The sequence below is a fragment of the Bubalus kerabau genome, chromosome 7 (genome assembly GCF_029407905.1).
Source record: "Bubalus kerabau isolate K-KA32 ecotype Philippines breed swamp buffalo chromosome 7, PCC_UOA_SB_1v2, whole genome shotgun sequence".
In the NCBI taxonomy this organism is placed as follows: Eukaryota; Metazoa; Chordata; class Mammalia; order Artiodactyla; family Bovidae; genus Bubalus; species Bubalus kerabau.
The window spans coordinates 30,846,055-30,864,635 of NC_073630.1; the positions used below are offsets into that span (position 1 = coordinate 30,846,055).

Here is an 18,581-nt window from a genome sequence, read left to right on the forward strand (position 1 = left end):
TACTTATTGCTGACATATTAATGATACTACAATTTATTTCCAAAAATTACCTTCTGACTGTTTTGCTGTTGCCACGGTGTAGATGAGTATAGGTAAGTATGCTTTTCGGAATCATGGCTACACAGATGACTGTGAAAATATCCCTGGATCCTATTACTGCACATGCCCTGAGGGATATGTTCTGCTTCCTGATGGGAAATGGTGTCACCGTAAGTCACAAGTGTTAACTGCTTTATTCCCTCCATTTTCAGGGTTTATAATATGTCTATGGTCTGGGTTGGTGGCCCTTGATCAATAGTATATATCAGAATTAACTTGGAGTTTTATCTTGGTTTGTTTTTTAAAAACATAAGTGACCAGATGCTACCCAAGACCTGTTAAATCAAAACCTCCATTAAGCATGTACTTATATATTTTACTGTTTATCTATTTTATTATATTTCATTATATACAGCTAAAAGATAAGCATATAAAAATATAATCATAGTACACTCTTACATCTAAAAAACTGTTTTCAAGTTATCCTAAAAATATTTTTAAGTAGTTGATTTGTTTGACTACATATGCAAACAGGTTCCTTGTGTTGTGTTAGCAAGTATTTACTGAAGAAACTAAATTTTTTTTCCTGCAGAATTTCTCATACTCTGGATTTTATTGAACATACTTCTATGATGTCCCTGTCTTCTGAACACTTGTAGCTAGATCTGCAGTCTTAATCAGATTAGACTTTGAAATTTTGACAATAATGCTTCATTGGTATGTTTATACTCCCATCAGGAGACACATAACATCAGGTTGTTTCACTTTTTGACATTTGTTCTAAACTGTGGGCAGTTTTACTGAAGAAAAAATATGCACGATTTACTTTTCACCAGTCCGTTCTGGCATTCTTGTAGTGATATCAGAATCACCTGGGTCAATAATAGCCAGCGTGCATGTTGCCAACCCTTTTTAGTCAGTCCCCACAAAAGTCCTCCTGCCCAGCATCTCTGACGCCAATAGAAAGAGACCTAGTTTGGTTCAGCAGCAAAGGAAAGCCTTATTGATCAGAGATTGGAGAAATGTGAGCTGACCTGCATAGTTCCGGCTCCCGAAGTAGGCAGGGCTGCTTTGTAGGGTTCTCAATAGCAGGGTAGGGGGTAGAGTTTCCACTGGGCCTCCTGGCTGCGGTAGTGCTCACACTCCAGATCTCTCTGCTGGTCTTAGGGTTTGTGTACATGGCCTGTCTCTACCATGTTGAATTGAGATGTTGAACACAGTGCTTCTGTGTGCGGTCCCCTGCAGTCCAGGGAGCTGCAGTGTCAGGTACAGTAGTTCTTCACTGGGAACCCTAATACCATATGTTATGCACAAGGCCCCCTATGGGCAACTGAAAAAAAATAGCTCAAAGAAGAGGTTGTGTATGTGCTCAGTTGCTAAGTCATGCCTGGCTCTTTGCAACCCCATGGACTGTAGTGCACCAGGTTCCTCTGTCCGTGGGATTTTCCAGGCAAGAAAACTGGAGTGTGTTGCCATTGCCTTCTCCAGGAGATCTTCTCAACCCAGGGATCGAACCCACATCTCTTGCTTGGCAGGTGGATTCTTTACCACTGTTCCATCTGGTAAACCCAAAGAAGAGGTTAGACCTTATTACCTAGATTCTATCTTATCTCCCCCAGCACCTCCAAGGACCCCTGTGGGCTTTGCCAGTGACATACATGCTGTGGATTTTCAACATGCTGTTCCCAATTCACTATCATTGCCACTGCAGTGGTGGCCACCAGTTTTGACCAACAGAGTATAGTACTCTATTTCAGATTTCCATTTGTTTCGGGCATTTGGCATTTGTTGGTGAGGATAACTGGTTTCTTCTTACCTTGTCTGAACATTTTCAGAGTCTGCTTGTACTTGCAGCACCGACTTTCCACTTGTTATAACAGGATGGAGCCTAGAACTGATCGACTTCAGCAACTTTTTTGTCTTCTTTTGGATCACCATTTTTCTGCCATAGGTGTGGGACTGCCCCCAACCAAGAGCAGCTTCCACAATGGCTGGGAGCAAGAAAGAGCCTAGTCATCTTTCAGGGAATGGTTGTAGCAGCCGTGAACACTCATTTCTTGGTTCCACTATTTTATCAAGGGATGTGAATGGTGATATCTAGTTCTTATGCAGAGTACATCATGAGAAATGCTGGACTGGAAGAAACACAAGCTGGAATCAAGATTGCCGGGAGAAATATCAATCACCTCAGATATGCAGATGACACCACCCTTAGCGCAGAAAGTGAAGAGGAACTCAAAAGCCTCTTGATGAAAGTGAAAGTGGAGAGTGAAAAAGTTGGCTTAAAGCTCAACATTCAGAAAACGAAGATCATGGCATCCGGTCCCACCACTTCATGGGAAATAGATGGGGAAAGAGTAGAAACAGTGTCAGACTTTATTTTTCTGGGCTCCAAAATCACTGCAGATGGTGACTGTAGCCATGACATTAAAAGACGCTTACTCCTTGGAAGGAAAGTTATGAGCAACCTAGATAGCATATTCAAAAGCAGAGACATTACTTTGCCAACAAAGGTCGGTCTAGTCAAGGCTATGGTTTTTCCTGTGGTCATGTATGGATGTGAGAGTTGGACTGTGAAGAAGGCTGAGCGCCGAGGAATTGATGCTTTTTTTTTTTTTTTTTTTTACTTTTATTTTTTTTTTTTAATTTTATTTTATTTTTAAACTTTACATAACTGTATTAGATTTGCCAAATATCAAAATTAATCCGCCACAGGTATACATGTGTTCCCCATCCTGAACCCTCCTCCCTCCTCCCTCCCCATTCCATCCCTCTGGGTCGTCCCAGTGCACCAGCCCCAGGCATCCAGTATCGTGCATCGAACCTGGACTGGCAACTCATTTCATACATGATATTTTACATGTTTCAATGCCATTCTCCCCAATCTTCCCACCCTGTCCCTCTCCAACAGAGTCCATAAGACTGTTCTATACATCAGTGTCTCTTTTGCTGTCTCGTACACAGGGTTATTGTTACCATCTTTCTAAATTCCATATATATGCGTTAGTATACTGTATTGGTGTTTTTCTTTCTGGCTTACTTCACTCTGTATAATAGGCTCCAGTTTCATCCACCTCATTAGAACTGATTCAAATGTATTCTTTTTAATGGCTGAATAATACTCCATTGTGTATATGTACCACAGCTTTCTTATCCATTCATCTGCTGATGGACATCTAGGTTGCTTCCATGTCCTGGCTATTATAAACAGTGCTGCGATGAACATTGGGGTACACGTGTCTCTTTCCCTTCTGGTTTCCTCAGTGTGTATGCCCAGCAGTGGGATTGCTGGATCATAAGGCAGGTCTATTTCCAGTTTTTTAAGGAATCTCCACACTGTTCTCCATAGTGGCTGTACTAGTTTGCATTCCCACCAACAGTGTAAGAGGGTTCCCTTTTCTCCACACCCTCTCCAGCATTTATTACTTGTAGACTTTTGGATCGCAGCCATTCTGACTGGTGTGAAATGGTACCTCATAGTGGTTTTGATTTGCATTTCTCGGATAATGAGTGATGTTGAGCATCTTTTCATGTGTTTGTTAGCCATCTGTATGTCTTCTTTGGAGAAATGTCTATTTAGTTCTTTGGCCCATTTTTTGATTGGGTCATTTATTTTTCTGGAGTTGAGCTGTAGGAGTTGCTTGTATATTCTCGAGATTAGTTGTTTGTCAGTTGCTTCATTTGCTATTATCTTCTCCCATTCTGAAGGCTGTCTTTTCACCTTGCTAATAGTTTCCTTTGATGTGCAGAAGCTTTTAAGGTTAATTAGGTCCCATTTGTTTATTTTTGCTTTTATTTCCAATATTCTGGGAGGTGGGTCATAGAGGATCCTGCTGTGATGTATGTCAGAGAGTGTTTTGCCTATGTTCTCCTCTAGGAGTTTTATAGTTTCTGGTCTTACGTTGAGATCTTTAATCCATTTTGAGTTTATTTTTGTGTATGGTGTTAGAAAGTGTTCTAGTTTCATTCTTTTACAAGTGGTTGACCAGAGTTCACAATTTGTATGGAAAAACAAAAAACCTCGAATAGCCAAAGCGATCTTGAGAAAGAAGAATGGAACTGGAGGAATCAACCTACCTGACTTCAGGCTCTACTACAAAGCCACAGTTATCAAGACAGTATGGTACTGGCACAAAGACAGAAATATAGATCAATGGAACAAAATAGAAAGCCCAGAGATAAATCCACGCACATATGGACACCTTATCTTCGACAAAGGAGGCAAGAATATACAATGGATTAAAGACAATCTCTTTAACAAGTGGTGCTGGGAACTCTGGTCAACCACTTGTAAAAGAATTGATGCTTTTGAACTGTGGTGTTGGAGAAGACTCTTGAGAGTCCCTTGGACTGCAAGGAGATCCAACCAGTCCATTCTGAAGAAGATCAGCCCTGGGATTTCTTTGGAAGGAATGATGCTAAAGCTGAAACTCCAGTACTTTGGCCACCTCATGCGAAGAGTTGACTCATTGGAAAAGACTCTGATGTTGGGAGGGATTGGGGGCAGGAGGAGAAGGGGACGACAGAGGATGAGATGGCTGGATGGCATCACTGACTCGATGGATGTGAGTCTGAGTGAACTCCGGGAGTTGGTGATGGACAGGGAGGCCTGGTGTGCTGCGATTCATGGGGTCGCAAAGAGTCGGACACGACTGAGCGACTGATCTCTCTGATCTAGTTCTTATATTTCTTTTAAATTATTAATTATAATACTTTTATAAAGAAACTGTACTCTCATTAACTATTTGGTTACTTCAAGTTACGATTCTTACAGGTAAGACAGTATAAATCTTGGATTTTTTTTCTTTATTTAGAATAATGGGTTGGTTCTTTAACACCTTTCAAAGGTGGCTGATGGGTTTTTTAATTTTATTTTTTATTGAAGTATAGTTGGTTTGCAATATTATTTTGTTACAGGTGTTCAACTAAGTGATTCTCTTATATATGTATAGGGGCTTCCCTGGTGGCTCAGACAGTAAAGAATCCGCTTACAATGTGAGAGACCTGGGTTCGATCCCTGAGTTGGGACAGTTCCCTGGAGGAGGGCATGGCAGCCCACTCCAGTATTCTTGCCTGGAGAATCCATGGACAGAGGAGCCTGGCGGGCTACAGTCCATGGGATCCCAAAGAGTTGGATATGACTGAGTGACTAAGAATGCTCTTCTATTATAGTTTTTTGGGTATTGAGATATGAAAAAAAATTCTCTGTATCTTCTGTTTATCTATTTTATATATGGTGGTATGCATCTGTAAATCCCATGTTCCCAGTTTATCCCTACCCACCCTCCCCCTTTGGTAACCCTAAGTTGTTTTCTATGTCTGTGAGTCTGTTTCTGTTTTTTAAATAAAATCATTCATACTATTTTTTAGATTCCATATATAAGTGATATCATATGTTTGTCCTTGTCTGAATTACTTAGTATGATAATCTCTAGGTCCATCCATGTTGCTAAAAATAGCATTATTTCATTCTTGTTTATGGTTGAGTAATATTCGATTGTATATACATCTCACATCTTCTTTATTCATTCATCAGTTACTGGACACTTAGATTGCTTCCATTTCTCAGCTATTGAGCTGCTATGAACATTGGAGTGCATGTATCTTTTTGAATTAGAGCTTTTGTTTTTTCTGGATATATGCCCAGTAGTTGAGTTGTTGAATCATATGGTAACTCTACCATCTGAGCCATGCAAAGAGTTGGACACGACTGAACGACTAAGCACACACATGGTAACTCTAGCTTTAATTTCTTAAGGAACCTCCATACAGGCTGCATCAATTTATATCCTCCCCACCAATGCTTGTTGTCTTTTGTTTTGTTTATGGTATCCTTTGCTGTGCAAAAGTTTGTAAGTTTAATTAGGCCCAATTTGTTTATTTTTGTCTTTATTTCTTTTGCCTTAGGAGATTGACCTAAGAAAACATTGATGCAATTTATGTCAGAGAATGTTTTTCCTGTGTTCCCTTCTAGGAGTTTTATAATGTCGTGTCTTATATTTAAGTCTTTATGCTGTTTTTATTTTTGTGTATGGTGTGAGGGAGTGTTCTAACTTCATCGATTTACACATGAACACTACTTGCTGAAAAAACTGTCTTTTCTCCATTGTATATTCTTGTTTCCTTTGTGAAAGACTAATTGACCTTGGGTGTGTGGGTTTATTTCTGTTCCATTGATCCATGTCTGTTTTCATGCTAATACCACATTGTTTTGATTACTGTGGCTTTGTAGTATTTTGTCAAAAATCTGGAGGGATTATGCCTTCTGCTTTGTTCTTTTCCTTCAAGACTGCTTTGTCAATTCTGGGTCTTCTGTGTTGCCAAATAAATTTTAGGATTATTTGTTCTAGTTCTATGAAAACCACCATGGGTAATTTGATAGAGATCACAGTAAATCTGTAGATTACTTTCAGGAGATTGGCCATTTTAACAATATTGTTAAAATTCTTCCAATCTAAGATCATGGGGTATCTTTCCATTTCCTTGAATCACCTTTGATCTTCTTTATTAATGTTTCATAGGTCTTAGCGAATAAGTCTTTCACCTCCTTGGTTAGATTTATTCCTACGTATTTTTTTTTCCTGATGTAATTATAAATGGGATTGATTTTTTTTACTTTCTCTTTCTGATATTTCATCATTAGTATAAACAAATGCAAGAGATTTCTGTATATTAGTCTTGTAACAAATTTATCAGTTCTAATATTTTTTGTGTGGTGTCTTTAGGGTTTTCTATATAAAGTATTATACTATCTGCATATATTGACAGTTTTACCTCTATCCTCCCAATTTAGATACCTTTTATTTCTTGTCTGATTGTGTTGCCAGGACTTTCAATACTGTGTTGACTAAAAGTGGTGAGAGAGAGCATCCTCTTGTTCCATATTTTAATGGGAAGGCTTTCAGCTTCTCACCACTGTACTGGCTGTGGTTTGTCATATCTATTGAGATATGTTCCTTCTATATCCCTTTTTGCAAGAGTTTTTATCATGAATGGATATTGAATTTTATCTAATGCTTTTTCTGTATCATGTGATTTTAGTCCTTTCTTTTGATGATGTGGTATATCACATCAGTTGATTTGCATATACTGAACCATCCTTGTGACCCTGAAATGAATCCACCTTGATCATGGTGTATGATCCTTTCTGTGTGTTGTGGGACTCAGTTTGCTAATATTTTCTTGAAGAGTTTTGCATCTATATCCATCAAAGATACTGGCCTGTAACTCTTTTTTGGTAGTGTCTTTGTCTGGTTTTAGCATCAGGGTGATAGTGTCTTCATAGAAAGACTTTGGGAATTTTTTTGTAAGTATCATTATGAACTCCTGAATTTTTAACATTTTTTATATGTTTCAATCCAATGAAGCTGTTATGCTTACCAATGAGCAAATTGTTTCCTCTTTGGCTGATGGGAGGCTCTCCAAATGGATTCCAGATCCCAGCAGTCTTTGATAGTTTTCTCTACCTGGCAGGACATATTTTCCTGTCTTGTATATATTATGTTCTAGACCTAGAATCAGCAATCTCTCAAGGCTGCTGCTTCCTTTTAATGAGAAATTGTATTTAGATAACATAATTCTCTACAAAGTTAGTTATTGTTTTGAGGGCTTCTGGGGCATCAAAATTAGGAAAGCACTTTTTACAAAGAGAAATATGAGTTTATATGGATATTCTCAATTCAAGTTTAGGATTGCATACTCAAATAACTTCTTATAGGTTTCTTGTTGAATCTACTAAGATAGGTAAGTAGAAACAAAGGTTTAAAATTATGTGGGAATTCCCTGGTGGTCCAGTGGTAAGGGACTTCGTGCTTCTAATGCCACAGGGCCTGGTTTGGCCCTGGTCTGGCAACTAAGGTCCTAAAAGTCACAGTGTGGCCAAATATATATATATATATATATATATATATGGCCTAGTACTGCTTCACAGATGATAAAGTGTCATATGTCTTATCAAATGAGGCACAGAATAAAGGATGAATGGTAATGAATTTCTTGGAAATTACCCACCACCTTTGTGATTGTCTGTGGAACTTGCCCTTCTTCTAACGCCATATGGTTTACCCGTGAGCAGCTGTACTTAGGTGCGTGATGTTAATATGTTACAGAGTTCATTATATGCCAAACAGGACACACATAATCTCACTTGATTGTCCAAACTTCTAGAACTTCTATGGTATATATTTTACATTTTAATGTTTGATTTACTTAGAATTTATGTTGATGTGTGGTATAGTACAGGGATTTAATTTTTGCCCCAAATCTTTCCTCATTTATTTACCATTTACTGGATGATATCCCACATGCTCAGTGACTTGAAATAGCTTTATCACATACCGTATTCTTATCTGTACTTGAGTCTTTTCTAAAATGAACATTCTATCTGATTCTATTATCCTCATGATCTATTCTTACACACTACCAACTGTTTTAATTATTGTACCTTTATGATACATTTTGATATTTATTTACTGCCTCTCATTCTCTTCTATCATCTAACGATAGTCACATGATGTTTTGATTTTTCATACCCATATAATTTGTTTTCTAGGTGAACTTGAGAATCATTTGCCCAAATTCTATCTAAAATATTTTGGAATTTTGATGACTAATAACTTAAAAATAATATTTGACAGAAAAGAAACTTTGAGGAAACGAATCATTTTTCCAAAATCAGAAGTCTTTCATTAATTTGCTTTAGGTTTGGAATTTGTTCTTTATTTTTATATCTCCATTACCATAGCAATTCATACATGTTCAGTCTTTATTTAAGTTACTCTTTTCAGTAGATCATTTTTTTGTTAGCAACCGATTTTACCAAATTTCCATAAATCTGATTTAACATTAATTTTGACCTTATTTTTCATTCATTAGAGTTAATTTCCTGCCCAAGCAATATGTCTGAATGCAGTCAGGACTGTGTTCTGACATCAGACGGTCCCATATGTTCCTGTCCTGAAGGCTCAGTGCTTGACACAGATGGAAAAAATGCAGTGGTAAGCTTGTTTACCTATTGTTTGAAAGCATTTATTTTCTAACTGACACCTAAAAATCACAACTACTGACAAAGGAAAACAGATTTCCCAACATTATACATTGAAATATATTTACATAATGGATTAACATATGAATTTAACTAAGATTTCTGTTTGTTTCTTGTTTTTAGAGAGCATAGTATAGTAGCTATAAGCCAGAGCTTTGAATCTAGACAGCTCTGAGGTAGTAGTATCAGTTACTAGCAGTATTGTTTTGGACTAGTTACTTGCCTTCTTTTGGTCTCAGTTTGCTCCTCTGTAGAGGTTAATGATACCTGCCTCCAGCATTAAACAAGATACTGGATATGGAGTGCTTTGCCTGTTCTGTGTACCTATGACTGTCTCCCTACTTTCATCTTCATAGAGACTTTAGTACGTAGAGCGAAGGTTATAACTCAAAGTTAGCAGATGAGTTACGTGTAATTTTTTTTAAACAAAAAGGGCAAAAGAAGTCAAGAGTCTGAAAATGTGAGGGAGAAAAAAATATGTTAATCAGTATTCTTGCCTGGAGAACCCTATGGACAGTGGAGCCTGGCAGGCTACCGTCCAGATAGTCTCAAAGAGTTGGACATGACTGAAGCGACTTAGCATACATGCCAGAAGATTTAGACCAGCTGCCAAACTCATCAAAACATACTACTTATTCCAGCCAGCTACCAGAGCACTTGTTCACAAACTCAGTGATAGATCAAGAAGGCAAGGGGCACTGGGAAGGTTTAACATTCATGATGTCAGGTTATAGGGAAATATAGAGTACGGTGACATTTTCCTCCTAATCTCTGAAAAATAAACTTGATTGTAACAGTATGAATGACAATTACAATGGAAATGGTCTTAAAAATCAATATATATTTGGTTCACCTCAATATTTTGAGGAAAAATTGGTATACTCTTGAGTGACATAGCATCATTCCCAAGGAGTTGCTTTTTGTAGGCTGTTCATCACCTGATAATGGGGGATGTAGCCAGCTCTGCACCCCTCTCAGCCCAGTATCCTGGAAATGTGGCTGCCTTCCTGGGTATGACCTACAACTGGACAAAAAGAGCTGTAGACCTTCAGGTTAGTGCTGTGAACATTCAAAAGTATGTCTCTGTGAAAAGGTTATGTGAAAAACACCATTTAATTTAGAAAGTATTAAATTGCTTTTGGCTTCTGCATAGGCAGTTGAATTTTTTTTTATTTTTGGAAATTGAAAACAGATCACATAAGTATAAATAACACAAGTTATTGTTGTATAAATAATAATTGTGTGTTTGAGAAACATTTTAAAGTTAATTAACATTAAGCAAAGACTTGCTATAATATCAAGTATGGCATTTCAGTATATATGAAAGTCATAACCAGAATAAGAACAGTCTTAAAATGCTTTATAGTTAAGAGGCATTTAATAAATATTTGTTGATTGATTTGATTTTCATCTCTCCAGTAAATGTAATAATCATAATACTTTGACAAGTTCTGTGTTTTCCATGACAAAATTAAAGTTGTGCGCTCCAGCTATTTTTTCATCTTCTAATATTACATCCATCATGTCCTTCAATAGCCTTGGAAATCCTGGATTTATCCCAAATTGACATAATCTCTCCTGAGGTTCGTTATGCCTGTAATCTGGGGTAATGTAATTGATGAACCTGAAGGGCTTGCCTTACTCAGACTCCAATAGTCTTAACTTCTCAGTAATATAGTGTAATCTGAGCTCTGAAATTATGGGGGGTCTTGTTATTAACTCACACAGTGTTACCTCCATTTAAAAAGTGTCCAGTCCAGAGAAGGGAATTTATTTGGACATGAATCAATACAATCTGATAATATTAATGTTTCAATATGTGTGACTCAAGGAGATTACAGCATAAGACTTGCATCATTTAGCTGAGATATTGTTACTTAATACTGTGTCTTTCTAGAAGTAGCTTGCATTTTAAAAGCAGACACATAAGGAGGAATCCAGGGATAAAATTCTGACCATATGTCAGCTCATGAAAAAGGCAGTCTTTTTGCATGTTTTATCGTACCACAATGCTGGTGGGAAATGAAGAAAACAAGTACCGCAGAAATTAAGGAAGAGGGCACAATGAATGGGAAGAGTCTGAAGGGCCTTGTGGGTTCCAAGGCTTATTTTAAATGTTGCCATATTCAAATTTGGTTATTAGGACCACCACCGTTTTTGCTGTTTGCCAATTCTCAAGATATTCGATACATGCATTTTGATGGAACAGATTACGGAACCCTGGTCCACCAACAAATAGGAATGGTTTTTACCCTCGATCATGACCCTGTGGAAAATAAGGTATGGTTTTGCTACTTGAACAGATGTGGCTGTGCTTTAAGGACAGAATAGAGGATTTGTATCATAAAAGATAACTTGGGCTACTTGAAAATACACTACAAAGCTTGGAATGATTAGGCAAAGAAAAATTTAAGTGGTCATTGAAACGTGACTTGAGAAAATTTTAAGGGTGATTCTGTTACCATAAGCTGTGTAGCTCAGTTGGTAAAGAATCCGCCTGCAATACAGGAGACCCAGGTTTGATTCCTGGATTGGGAATCTGCCCAGGAGAAGGAAATGGCAACCCAGTCCAGTATTCTTGCCTGGAGAATCCATCCCATGGGCAGAGGAGCCTGGCGGGCTATAGTCCATGGGGTCGCAAGAGTCAGACATGACTTAGCAACTAAACAAGCAACCAACCCTGGTCCTTGTTACGATTCAGCTTTGGGGATGATTTAAACAGGATCTGAGGTTTAGCTTCCTCTTTGGAGATGAGAATGGGAAGCTAGCACAGTACCATACACACCAGGGAAGTGCCATAAATTGGTTTTGATTTATTTATGTTTTGGGAGAAGTAGGAGTTTGGGATGCAGCATAGTAAGTATGGATTACTAATTTGCATTTAATACATAGCCTTAAGGGGAGGAGGGCTTTCCTGGTGGTTCAGATGGTAAAGAATCTGCCTGCGATGCAGGAGACCCAGGTTCTATCCCTGGGTCTATCCCTGGGTTGGGAAGATCCACTGAAGAAGGGCATGGCTACCCACTCCAGTATTCTTGCCTGGATAATTCCATGGACAGAGGAGCCTGGTGGGCTATAGTCCATGGAGTCACAAAGAGTCAGACATGACTGAGTGACTAACACACATAGGGAAGGAATTTGGTGACCTCCTGATCATGAAAGTCAAGAAACATAAGTCTTACAGTCCACGTGTGAATGGCAATGTAGGATGTTATTTACATAATTTTACATGAAGTGTTTTTGTATAAACATTAGAATTTCTAAATTATCAACTCAATCAGCTATTTGGTCTTTAATTTCTTAGTTATCTTTGTGCTAGATTAGAATGTGCTTGAAATGACATGTTATAGTGTTTTTTTGAAAATTAATCACCCAATAATATGAAGTTATATAGTTATTAACCTCCCTCCATAATGATTTAGTATTCACAAGCAGAGACATTACTTTGCCAACAAAGGTCCATCTAGTCAAGGCTATGATTTTTCTAGTGGTCATGTATGGATGTGAGAGTTGGACTGTGAAGAAAGCTGAGCACCGAAGAATTGATGCTTTTGAAGTGTGGTGTTGGAGAAGACTCTTGAGGGTCCCTTGGACTGCAAGGAGATCCAACCAGTCCATTCTAGAGGAGATCGGTCCTGGGTGTTCTTTGGAAGGAATGATGCTAAAGCTGAAACTCCAGTACTTTGGCCATTTCATGCGAAGAGTTGACTCATGAAAAGACTCTGATACTGGGAGGGATTGGGGGTAGGAGGAGAAGGGGACGACAGAGGAAGAGATGGCAGATGGTATCACCAACTCGATGGACATGAGTTTGAGTGAACTCTGGGAGTTGGTGATGGACAGGGAGGCCTGGCATGCTGCGATTCATGGGGTCGCAAAGAGTTGGACACGACTGAGTGACTGAACTGAACTGAACTGATAATGATTTAGTTATTACTAGATGGTACTTTTGTTCCTAGAATTTTTAAATTTTGGGCTTCTACCTAGATGTCCATCAGCAGGTGAATGGATAAGAAAGCTGTGGTACATATACACAATGGAGTATTACTCAGCCATTAAAACAAATACATTTGAATCAGTTCTAATGAGGTGGATGAAACTGGAGCCTATTATACAGAGTGAAGTAAGCCAGAAAGAAAAACACCAATACAGTATACTAACGCATATATATGGAATTTAGAAAGATGGTAACACTAACCCTGTATACGAGGCAGCAAAAGAGACACTGATGTATAGAACAGTCTTTTGGACTCTGTGGGAGAGGGAGAGGGTGGGAAGATTTGGGAGAATGGCATTGAAACATGTATAATATCATATATGAAACAAGTCGCCAGTCCAGGTTCGATGCAGGATACATGATGCTTGGGGCTGGTGCACTGGGACGACCCAAAGGGATGATACAGGAAGGGAGGAGGGAGGAGGGTTCAGGATGGGCAACATGTGTATACCTGTGGTGGATTCATGTTGATATATGGCAAAACCAATACAATATTGTAAAGTTAAAAAATAAAATAAAATAAATAAAAATAAAATAAAATATCTAAAAAAAAAAAAAAATTTGTGCTTCTGTTTTTTTCTGATTTGAAGCATTCTAGTAAATGGCCAAAAGAGACAGAGTAAAGTAAATTGATTCTGTGTTTAATTGATATGGATTGGTAGCCAAATATAACTATTTTTGCAAATAGAAGTATTATAATTTAACACTAGCAAATAGTTATTTCTTTTCTATGAACTGAATCTATGTAACTCCATAGAAGAATTATATTAACAGGAAAAAAATTAATAGAATCAGTTCAAGACTCGTTTATTACCAAATTATTTTCCCACACAGCCAGTAATTTTTACAATGAGGTGAACAAGAAAACCTAAAATGAACTCTAAGTCATATGGCTTATGCATGTTTTTTCATTTCTCTGGTCAATGGTCCCATCTTCTTGCTTATCAAACTGTGATCCTTGGACCAGTGACATCAATATGACCTGGAGTTTTTAGAACTGCAGATTCTCAGGCTTGACCCGTGACCACTGAGTCAGAATCTGCATTATAACAAGATTCCCCAGATGATTCACGTACACATTTAAGCTGGTGAAGCAGAGCACTAGCAGAATTATTTTTTAATATAAGAAGTACCCATTTTTGAATTATGGAATAGAAACTTTTCTCTTTTATCCAGAAAGATGATAGCTCATTATTTAATAACTATGTTATGAATATTCTCATTATTGATGATGAGTTTATATGCACTGGTCATAACAAACACCCTCTTCCAACAACACAAGAGAAGACTCTATACATGGACATCACCAGATGGTCAACACCGAAATCAGATTGATTATATTCTTTGCAGCCAAAGATGGAGAAGCTCTATACAGTCAGCAAAAACAAGACCAGGAGCTGACTGTGGCTCAGACCATGAACTCCTTATTGCCAAATTCAGACTTAAATTGAAGAAGTAGGGAAAACCACTAGACCATTCAGGTATGGCCTAAATCAAATCCCTTATGATTATACAGTGGAAGTGAGAAATAGATTTAAGGGCCTAGATCTGATAGAGTGTCTGAGGAACTATGGAATGAGGTTCGTGACATTGTACAGGAGACAGGGATCAAGACCATCCCCATAGAAAAGAAATGCAAAAAAGCAAAATGGCTATCTGTCAATTACAAGAGAAAAACTATTAAAAATTCCAACATATGGAGGCTGAACAACACGCTGCTGAATAACCAACAAATCACAGAAGAAATCAAAAACAGAATCAAAATTTGCATAGAAATGAATGAAAATGAAAACAAAACAACCCAAAACCTGTGGGACACTGTAAAAGCAGTCCTAAGGGGAAAGTTCATAGCAATACAGGCACACCTCAAGAAACAAGAAAGAAGTCAAATAAATAACCTAACTCTACACCTAAAGCAACTAGAAAAGGAAGAAATGAAGAACCCCAGGGTTAGTAGAAGGAAAGAAATCTTAAAACTTAGAGCAGAAATAAATGCAAAAGAAACAAAAGAGACCATAGCAAAAATCAACAAAGCCAAAAGCTGGTTCTTTGAAAGGATAAATAAAATTGACAAACCATTAGCCAGACTCATCAAGAAACAAAGGGAGAAAAATCAAATCAATAAAATTAGAAATGAAAATGGAGAGATCACAACAGACAACACAGAAATACAAAGGATCATAAGAGACTACTATCAACAATTATATGCCAATAAGATGGACAACGTGGAAGAAATGGACAAATTCTTAGAAAAGTACAACTTTCCAAAACTGGACCAGGAAGAAATAGAAAATCTTAACAGACCCATCACAAGCACGGAAATTGAAACTGTAATCAGAAATCTTCCAGCAAACAAAAGCCCAGGTCCAGACGGCTTCACAGCTGAATTCTACCAAAAATTTAGAGAGGAGCTAACACCTATCCTGCTCAAACTCTTCCAGAAAATTGCAGAGGAAGGTAAACTTCTAAACTTATTCTATGAGGCCACCGTCACCCTAATACCAAAACCTGACAAAGATCCCACAAAAAAAGAAAACTACAGGCCAATATCACTGATGAACATAGATGCAAAAATCCTTAACAAAATTCTAGCAATCAGAATCCAACAACACATTAAAAAGATCATACACCAGGACCAAGTGGGCTTTATCCCAGGGATGCAAGGATTCTTCAATATCCACAAATCAATCAATGTAATACACCACATTAACAAATTGAAAAATAAAAACCATATGATTATCTCAATAGATGCAGAGAAAGCCTTTGACAAAATTAAACATCCATTTATGATAAAAACTCTCCAGAAAGCAGGAATAGAAGGAACATACCTCAACATAATAAAAGCTATATATGACAAACTCACAGCAAACATTATCCTCAATGGTGAAAAATTGAAAGCATTTCCTCTAAAGTCAGGAACAAGACAAGGGTGCCCAATTTCACCATTACTATTCAACATAGTTTTGGAAGTTTTGGCCACAGCAATCAGAGCAGAAAAAGAAATAAAAGGAATCCAAATTGGAAAAGAAGAAGTAAAACTCTCACTATTTGCAGATGACATGATCCTCTACATAGAAAACCCTAAAGACTCCACCAGAAAATTACTAGAACTAATCAATGATTATCGTAAAGTTGCAGGATATAAAATCAACGCGCAGAAATCCCTTGCATTCCTATACACTAATAATGAGAAAACAGAAAGAGAAATTAAGGAAAAAATTCCATTCACCATTGCAATGGAAAGAATAAAATACTTAGGAATATATCTACCTAAAGAAACTAAAGACCTATATATAGGAAACTATAAAACACTGGTGAAAGAAAGCAAAGAGGACACTAACAGATGGAGAAATATACGATGTTCATGGATTGGAAGAATCAATATAGTGAAAATGAGTATACTACCCAAAGCAATTTATAGATTCAATGCAATCCCTATCAAACTACCCAGAGCATTCTTCACAGAGTTAGAACAAATAATTTCACAATTTGTATGGAAATACAAAAAACCTCGACTAGCCAAAGCGATCTTGAGAAAGAAGAATGGAACTGGAGGAATCAACCTACCTGACTTCAGGCTCTACTACAAAGCCACAGTTATCAAGACAGTATGGTACTGGCACAAAGACAGAAATATAGATCAATGGAACAAAATAGAAAGCCCAGAGATAAATCCACACACATATGGACACCTTATCTTTGACAAAGGAGGCAAGAATATACAATGGATTAAAGACAATCTCTTTAACAAGTGGTGCTGGGAAATCTGGTCAACCACTTGTAAAAGAATGAAACTAGAACACTTTCTAACACCATACACAAAAATAAACTCAAAATGGATTAAAGATCTCAACGTAAGACCAGAAACTGTAAAACTCCTAGAGGAGAACATAGGCAAAACACTCTCTGACATACATCACAGCAGGATCCTCTATGACCCACCTCCCAGAATATTGGAAATAAGAGCAAAAATAAAGAAATGGGACCTAATTAACCTTAAAAGCTTCTGCACTTCAAAGGAAACCATTAGCAAGGTGAAAAGACAGCCTTCAGAATGGGAGAAGATAATAGCAAATGAAGCAACTGACAAACAACTAATCTCGAGAATATACAAGCAACTCCTACAGCTCAACTCCAGAAAAATAAATGACCCAATCAAAAAATGGGCCAAAGAACTAAATAGACATTTCTCCAAAGAAGACATACAGATGGCTAACAAACACATGAAAAGATGCTCAACATCACTCATTATCAGACAAATGCAAATCAAAACCACTATGAGGTACAATTTCACACCAGTCAGAATGGCTGCGATCCAAAAGTCTACAAGCAATAAATGCTGGAGAGGGTGTGGAGACAAAGGAACCCTCTTACACTGTCGGTGGGAATGCAAATTAGTACAGCCACTATGGAGAACAGTATGGAGATTCCTTAAAAAACTGGAAATAGAACTCCCTTATGATCCAGCAATCCCACTGCTGGGCATGCACACTGAGGAAACCAGAAGGGAAAGAGACACGTGTACCCCAATGTTCATCGCAGCACTGTTTATAATAGCCAGGACATGGAAACAACCTAGATGTCCATCAGCAGATGAATGGATAAGAAAGCTGTGGTACATATACACAATGGAGTATTGCTCAGCCATTAAAAAGAACACATTTGAATCAGTTCTAATGAGGTGGATGGAACTGGAGCCTATTATACAGAGTGAAGTAAGCCAGAAAGAAAAACACCAATACAGTATACTAATGCATATATATGGAATTTAGAAAGATGGTAACAATAACCCTGTGTACGAGACAGCAAAAGAGACACTGATGTATAGAACAGTCTTATGGACTCTGTTGGAGAGGGAGAGGGTGGGAAGATTTGGGAGAATGGCATTGAAACATGTGTAATATCATGTATGAAACGTGTTGCCAGTCCAGGTTCGATGCATGATACTGGATGCTTGGGGCTGGTGCACTGGGACGACCCAGAGGGATGGAATGGGGAGGGAGGAGGGAGGAGGGAGGAGGGTTCAGGATGGGAAGCGTATATATACCTGTGGCGGATTCGTTTTGATGTTTGGCAAAACTAATACAGTGTTTCAGGTTTAAAAATAAAATAAAATTAAATCAAAATGGCTGTCTGGGGAGGTCTTACAAATAGCTGTGAAAAGAAGAGAAGCAAAAAGCAAAGGAGAAAAGGAAAGATATAAACATCTGAATGCAGAGTTCCAAAGAATAGCAAGAAGAGATAAGAAAGCTTTCTTCAGTGATCAGTGCAAAGAAATATAGGAAAAAAACAGAATGGGAAAGACTAGAGATCTCTTCAAGAAAATTAGAGATACCAAGGGAACATTTCATGCAAAGATGGGCTCGATAAAGGAAAGAAATGGTATGGACCTAACAGAAGCAGAAGATATTAAAAAGAGATGGCAAGAATACACAGAAGAACTGTACAAAAAAGATCTTCATGACCCAGATAATCACGATGGTGTGATCACTCACCTAGAGC

General features: G+C 37.8%; 1 protein-coding gene and 1 pseudogene across 1 annotated transcript in view; one reads left to right on the plus strand and one right to left on the minus strand.

Annotated features, from left to right (window-relative positions):
- Window positions 1–18,581, plus strand: part of EGF (epidermal growth factor) — a 107,248-nt gene that overhangs the window by 41,243 nt on the left and 47,424 nt on the right. The window contains 4 exon segments of the mRNA XM_055587566.1: window positions 98–209; window positions 8,914–9,032; window positions 9,993–10,134; window positions 11,226–11,362. Coding sequence (XP_055443541.1) covers window positions 98–209; window positions 8,914–9,032; window positions 9,993–10,134; window positions 11,226–11,362 — 510 coding nt within the window.
- LOC129657607 (60S ribosomal protein L30-like) lies at window positions 862–1,977 on the minus strand (annotated as a pseudogene).